Raw genomic sequence first — 7653 nt, 5'->3', positions numbered from 1 at the left:
TGAGCGGCTCCGAACCGTTCATTTGCTGCTGCGAACCGATTCAAATGAGCGGCTCATGGCTCACAGTTCGTTGTTCGGCAGGTTGACAGTTCGGAAAATTACGATTCCTGAACCAAACTTCGTGTCGCCTTCGGGTGCGTTTGAGGAACCGTGGTTCTTTTTCAAGAGCCGTTCGTTTGAACGCTCTGTTTTGTGAACCGGTTCATTTGAACGGCTCGTGAGCCGTTCGCCCATCTCTACCACATGGATTCAAATTATTTTCTGTTTACAGCGGCTCCAAAGGCGTCAAGCGATCAACGCAGAAATCAATTCGCAGGCATTCTAAACTGATGGGAATAGAAATGCGAAACAAACAACAAATGGTAAAGCAAAGCATAACGTCAAAGTCGTTTGTACTTTTTTCGTGTATTGAATTTGCGTATGTGTCATCATCTTTCGCTATGCACGAAGGGTGCAATTTCCACTAGCAAGAAAATCAATCATCATTTTCACGACATCGCCACACAGCACAGTGGAAAATATTGGTATCTGCGGATACTTCTACGCGAACTTTAAATTCTCAAATTAAAAAGTGGCAATCCACTAGTGCGCAGTTGAAATAGTTAGAGTTAATGTTGAATAAGAGCTAAAGTGTCCGAATTGAACAGAATTTCCACACCCGATTGAGAAAAATAATTACGGTGATAGTCAAGGGTGCTGTCTTTTTTTATTAGCGTTTCCTTTAGTGATGAAAAATCATTCTTAATATTTGACTCAAAATGGAGAGACGATTGTGAATTAGTGAAAAACATAAAGAAAGCATATTTCGACATTGGTGTGGACCTCTGTCTAAAGAATAGTGCAGTGGAAATAAACCAGACAGCTTTCACGGGCAGCTGACTAATCCTAGCCGACTACAAACAGTTTTACGCTAGTTTTATTGTTTTTTCTGTGCACCACTTTTTTGCCAGTTCAATTTTTATTATTCATTAGTTCGGGATATGGCATCGGAAAAAATGTCCGATAAATGCCCCCACCAGAATACTAACAACAAATGGCTATATTTGAAAGACGATTGCAGCAAAAGGTCGTCTTAGATGATACGGAAGCGATTGTATGCACTATTGAGACAGCTCAAAATATTGACGGACATACGGTACGTTTTTCTCTATGCCAGTAGATATACAGCACGTAAAAAGCATATATTAAATGACCTTTATTGAACATTAGCTGTACAGTGTCTGTATTTAATTCGAAAATGAAAGCAGTTTATGTGTATGCTTTGCCTCTACTATTTTCTTCATTTATTTTTTATTCTATTTTTTATTAGGAATATGTACTAAGAGTGCAGCGTGGCCCATATCCCGAAAACAGCTGGCGCATTTTGAGACGTTACAATGATTTCGCTACTCTCAATAAATGCTTACAGATTTCGGGAATTGAGCTGCCGTTTCCCGGGAAAAAGTTTATTGGTAAGTATGACGTACTACATTTACTCTGGAGTCCAATATGGTGATCGTTTAATGTTTATTCTTACGGAGTGTAACATGAGCCTTTTCTGTCGGTTTGTTTGTTTTTTGTTTATCTGAACTTTGCTGCTGTAAGCAATTTTGTGCGATGCCTTCGCATATAATGTTGAAGGCGGGAGTGCAAGAATATAGAATTGCTTTAAATGCTTTTATTTTGAAAAAGAATTACCAAAATAGAAATAGAGTTGGTAAATGTTTGAAATTGCTTTATATAATGGGAAAATACTGGAATTAGAGTGAAATTTCGGATTAATAACAACTTTATGTTACGTTTTAAAATTTACTATTACCATAACTTTCGAATATTCTCCTCAGGTAACATGCGCCCTGATTTCATAGCTGAACGATTGTATGCACTGCAAGAATATTTAAAACAAGTACTCATGAATCCCATTTTGGCTTCATCGTTGCCAACCAAAAAGTTTATTGACCCTGACAGTTACTCAACACCGTTTCACGGTAAGACTTCAACAATTTTATAATACAATTTATGCAACTAAAAGCTTTTAAAATAATGCAGATCTAGCCCTCCAATATGCGTCCATGTGTTTACGGGCCGAAGGCGTGTATACGCTGGGTCAGTCTCTCGGGCCAATTGGTTGGCGTTTGCGGAAACACTACTTCAAAGTAGTTCATAAACCGCAAGGAAACAAACACTCGCCGGGTCATTCCACCACCAAACATCACTTGATCAAGTCAAGTTCACAATCGCACGGTAAACAGCATACTACGCAGGTTTGTGTGACTACCTCTACCGAGAAGGATTACAACAATTCTCGAGATGGCAGTGGCAAAGAGGATTTGATTCTTAGCTGGACCGAGTTCGGACCGGATAGGTACATTGATGAGAAGGAAATTCACAGTGTGCTGAAGAATCTAGGGGGCGTGCAGCATCCTTACATTGCTCCGATCGAATATATTACCTCGAATGATAACGGAGCATTGGTAATCCGGAAGTTTCACAAGCAAGGCAGTTTAAAGGATGTTCTGTGTGCAGTTTCTCCATGTAATCCGTTTCTTTCCAAGTATGGCAGTCCTAAGGGACGAGCTCCGTTACCATTAAAGGAATTAGCGATGTACGCACGGCAAATTCTGGAAGCCATTCGCTTTCTCCACTCCAAAGGCATGGCATACGGCCATGTGCACTGCGGTAATGTCGTAATCGTGGATGGAGTGGCTCGCTTGATGGATGTTGAGAATTTTATTTTCGGTGTACCTTCGTTCTATAGGCCATTTTTTGTTCAGCATAGCAAAATAAATACTTGCGAGGCGATTGACGTATACGGCTTTGGTCATCTGTTGTACGAAATGTGCATGGGCTACCCGTTGCAGGATTCCTATGCCAGACAAATAACGGATTGTCCGGATAGTTTGAGTAAATTATTGATTTTAAGCAGTTGATTTCAGCAAATCATTGATGAGTTTATTTTGCAGGAGCACTTTTAGAATCAGTTCTATCGAAAGATGCTTGCAAATCGGCGATGCCAACCTTAGATCAGCTGGCGGCTCATCCATTTTTCAGTGAGTACGCTGCGTCTTTCAACGAACAGTATGCAGCGGCCATCGGTGTTCAGAAACCCCATTTAAAGTTTTCATCCAATGCCAAAGAACAGTTGAAGATAGCTGTACAGAAGACTGAGAATCGTGTCCGAGACGAGCAGAAGTCGGTGAAAAATCAGAAACGTCTAGTCAGGGTGCAAGAGATGATGACTTCCGAAGAGGAGAAAAAGAAAATTAAACACAAAGCGGTGAGTTTAGGTTTTCTTCGACTATTACCAAAAAGAAAATTTGATTATGCTACTATTTTTGAAACATTACAGAAACAAGAACAGCGGCAAGCTAAATTGCGAGCCCAAAATTCACTACAGTTAAATAATGGTCCTCCACAAACGGTCACGATTAGCGCCAGCTCCGGATCAGCCGGTGCAGTTATGGTCAAGTCGGATAGTGCAAATAGTATTACCTCACCGCAGGATGTAGGCTTGATGTCGCCTCCTCCTACACACGCAGCAGCAACGGACAGTGGCAGCGGCAGTGTTTCGTCCCCACTGCCACCACCGCCTCCGTCCGCTCCACCGTTAGCTCCACCGTCGAGTTTAGCTCTATTTGATCAGCAACCTGGTTCCTCTGCTAGTGAAGGTAGGCGACTACACAAGTCAATTTCCGGTGACGACGAGTACGGCACCACCACCAATCGCAGCGCTCTGCTGGAATCGATTTGCAATTTCAACAAGAACGGTCTAAAGAAAATCAACATCAATGAGAAGTGAAGCGTAGTGAACGAATAAGTAGTGAATCATTGAAATGTGTGTAGCGCAAAACGGACATTCGGTCTGTGAACATCAATCAATCAAGAGAGTACCATACGGGAAGGAACACACCTTGAACAAGGGTGCATCAAACTAACATACAAACAAATAATCAAAGTAACATACAAGTATCAAACAAAGGAAGTGTTTTGGACCAATTTATTCGTACTGTAGTAACAATTTTAGAAACATTACCACCACCTCCAGAAATCATCTATATTAATAACAAACATAAAACCAACACCGCGTAAAGTACACAAATAGAAAACAACGTATACATCTAGTGCTAGACCAGAAACACTACAGAAATTTAAGGCAGATTGTGCAGTCTATGTTATTGAATCAGTACTTTGATCAGTAGTTGATTTTTTGTTAAATCCTTCTTTCCTGCTTCTAGTATATTAGCAAATATATCTTCAAATATATTTTATATGTTGGAAATATGATTTTTTTCTTTAATTTATAGTTTCCATTATATGGTAATTCCAGGTAAAACAATAGCTAATTACCAAAGTTATATTTTGTTTCGTTTTTCTCAAAGTTAGATCGTTTCACGCCAATACAAATACTTGTGTGCTTTTTTTTACAACACGACAGCTTAGTCAGAAAAATTGCTTTTTTAAAATTGATTCATATAGTTATATTTTGTTTCTTGTAGTTTTCTGTTCAAAAGTCTTTATCACTATTAAAGTATATTAGAAGAATTTTCGACCCATTTTTTTGTAATTTTTGTAAGTATATTTTTGAAGACTTTAAAGATTATGGTGTTGAATTACCCGCGCACGCTTAGATAATGCGTCCCATCGACGACAGACATAATGCATCCGTTCAGGCAAGCTAGTTGTAGAGCATACAGACTGTTAGCAAACAATCAGTAAACAAAAAGTAAACAGTTAAACTTAAACAAATAATGTTGAAGAAAAAAAACTTAAAAAAAAGGAATGGTGGAAAATGTTGGACAGCCAACACGATAACGATCTGGTATATCTGAGATAGCGAACGGACATACTTCTATATATCTATGGCTTTAAACTAAACCATGGGAAAACAATTAGCACTTTGAATGGTAACTAGTATCAAAATAATTATTCCATAAGGTATTGTTGTTGTTATGTAGATGTATTGTGAATACAATCTTAATCCATCGTTTACGCTAGATAATATCCTTTCAAGTTTTGTAAAGATTTTATGATTTCCCGTCATCTCATGTGAAGCTATTATATTCCAACCCTAAAGGATATTTTCTTGTTGTGCTTGTGATTTTACATTGTTTCAAATCCACTTGGAAGTGCTTTGAATTGAATCAGTGACATTGATCAGATTAAAATCGAAGATGACAAGCGGAAATGATCTTATGAACGATATCATGCTAAATGCAAACTATTTGATGTTTATATTGTAAAAAAATATATGTTTTCTAAAGGAAAATACTCGAAAAAGTAAAAATAGCTAATCTATAGTTGACTTGCACATTCCAGCAGAGCGAACAAAGCTTTATTCCTGTAAAACCACTCATCTATCTTGACTTGATAATTTAGAATGTTCATGATTAGTGCCATAGTAGGCGTTTAACAGATTTCCCACAAGATACAAACATTCAAGGCCAGCTGTGAGAATTAGAAAGGATTTTATTGGTGTCAAGAAAAATTGTTATCGACTAAAAACGGAAAATTAATCGACTAATGTCTTATACTGCAACACATATTTACCTATTACAAATAGCAAATTTATCTCTATCTCATATAATATTAACAACAATTAATTGTGATTTACGTGAATAAAATTTGTATCCTGATATTCTCCCCTTTTATAACAATATTATACAAAACCAAAACGATTCCAACCAGTGTAAAAAAATTATTCAAATGCCAATTGCGGCGAAGTAACTATTCATATTTCTGTGGCAGCGGATACATTTTAGCAATGGCTAATCAAATACTACAAAAACTACTTTTTTGATAATGCAAACAAATTTATAGAGAATACATACTACTTACCACATGAGCACTAAAAACATAAACCCTTAACGTAACGTGTATTGCATACATCTAGGAAAACCGACACATTAATTATTGTAAAACTAACTACATTTCTACTTGCATATAGTTTTCAAATGTATCTAAACAATTTTCTAATGCGCAAAATATCATTTGTTATCAAACTGCATGCTTGTGCTAGTCTCAATGAAACCACAGTTTATAATTTATTTCCCAGGGATCAATCGCATGCTCTGAAAGTTCGCGCAACATTCAAGCTTCTGGCGAAGATGAATCCCCGAGAATGTAAACCTACCTGCTACTAATACAAATCGATTGTAACTAAATGAAACCACCAGAAGAGGAGTATATTTGTCAAATTTAATAATAGAAACAACATTGTTTGTTTTACAGTTACGAAACAACTCCCTGATGCCCTTTGGCTTCGTACATAAATTACGTAACGCTTAGTGGGGAGGGAGGGGGGTCGAGTTTACGTTACTTGTTGTTACATAGGGGGGAAGGGGAGTCATGAGAATAGTTACGTAACAAATTTATGAATACCAAAAAGGCAGTTGCCAAACGAGGAAAGGACGTGTTGGAGGTGGAAAACAATGAATCGGTTTATATTGATGAAAATTCTGATACAAAATTATAGTTTGCAGCTGATAAAGATATTCCTATACTAAATTTCCAGTTATTACGGTTCAAGACCAAGGTTTCGTTAGCGTTGCGTAACTTAATGGAGTGGTTATGCCAACCGTTACTTAATGTTACATATACACACTTAAACGATTCGGTAAAATTTACCGAAATCTAAACAGCTGAACGTTCGGTAAAATTTTTTATTGCACCATACATTACTAATGATCTGTAAACGTCGATTGGCACCCATCGAAATTTTTACCGAACGTTCAGCTGTTTAAAATTCGGTAAAATTTTACCGAATTCGGTGCTTTTTGTTAAGTGTGTAGGAGAGGGATGAGGAGAATAAAATTGGATAAGTTTTTTTTTATTTTATTTTATTTCCAGGTTCGAGTGATTTGTTTGTTAGCTTTGCGTGGTGGTGTATGCTTTTTGCTTGAAATGTGTTGTGGAGAGAAAAGTAGACACGACTTCCAGCTTAAAAGCGTCGTGGAATCTCGCAGTTATTCGTATTATTGTCGGCAGTGACCAGAAATCCCAAATATACGAACACATCAACCACTTCCAGTTCATCGCCGTCAATAGTTACTGGTCATGGGAGAAGAACGTTGTTTTCTCTGGAGCTTCTTCCTACTATATATTTGGTTTTTGATGCATTGATTTGTAACCAATCCTAGCCTTCGCTTTTTGTCTGGCGTAGATTGCCTTCACCGTCCCAAAGTTTCCAGTAATGATGCGAAGGTCGTCTGCGAAGGCCAGGAGTTGGCTACTTTTGCCGAAGATTATTCCTCTCTTTCGATGCCCGCTGGACGCATCACTTCTATACTTACTTATGTGTCCATGTCCACCGGTCCAGTAGAACAAAGAGATGAAATCAGCAGGTGGACCAGAACGGGGTTTCGTCTATAGCCCGGATGTCGTTGGCTAAGCTACGTCGGCATGAGTCCCTGCCTCTTCCACGCTGTCCTTGCGGTTCCAGTTGAGTGCTTCTCTGCAGATCTCGTTCACCCCATTCGTCAACGTGTGTTCGATTTACTACACTTCGTGTGTTGGATATTCACTTACCACTTGTCAGGCTACCAGGCAATGATTAATAAATATCTGTGATTGTTCCGTTGTCTCCGCTGAGACGTACCACGTTTCGCAGGCATACAGTAAACACGCATTTAACGTTTGCGTTAAAAATTCGGGTTTTGGTATGTCGAGTGACCTGGT

General features: G+C 38.3%; 1 protein-coding gene across 1 annotated transcript; it reads left to right on the top strand.

Moving 5' to 3' along the window:
* Positions 1-456: 456 nt before the first annotated feature.
* LOC128738775 (PX domain-containing protein kinase-like protein) lies at positions 457-6173 on the top strand. Its single transcript, XM_053834133.1, has 6 exons — positions 457-1135; positions 1310-1451; positions 1824-1967; positions 2029-2883; positions 2943-3256; positions 3329-6173. Exons 1-6 carry the CDS (start codon positions 1034-1036, stop codon positions 3776-3778), a joined length of 2007 nt encoding a protein of 668 aa, XP_053690108.1. The 5' UTR covers positions 457-1033; the 3' UTR covers positions 3779-6173.
* Positions 6174-7653: the final 1480 nt, after the last annotated feature.

Source organism: Sabethes cyaneus, chromosome 2 (assembly GCF_943734655.1).
Source record: "Sabethes cyaneus chromosome 2, idSabCyanKW18_F2, whole genome shotgun sequence".
Classification (NCBI taxonomy): Eukaryota; Metazoa; Arthropoda; class Insecta; order Diptera; family Culicidae; genus Sabethes; species Sabethes cyaneus.
This window is presented reverse-complemented; position numbering and strand designations above follow the sequence as displayed.

What these genes read in the sequence shown, in the direction of transcription:
- LOC128738775 (XM_053834133.1), top strand. Translation starts at nt 1,034, where the DNA reads ATGGCTATATTTGAAAGACGATTGCAGCAAAAGGTCGTCTTAGATGAT. An exon ending in GGATTGTCCGGATAGTTTGA is followed by an intron (nt 2,884 to 2,942) that starts GTAAATTATTGA and finishes TTTATTTTGCAG; the next exon opens with GAGCACTTTTAGAATCAGTT. An exon ending in AGAAAATTAAACACAAAGCG is followed by an intron (nt 3,257 to 3,328) that starts GTGAGTTTAGGT and finishes GAAACATTACAG; the next exon opens with AAACAAGAACAGCGGCAAGC.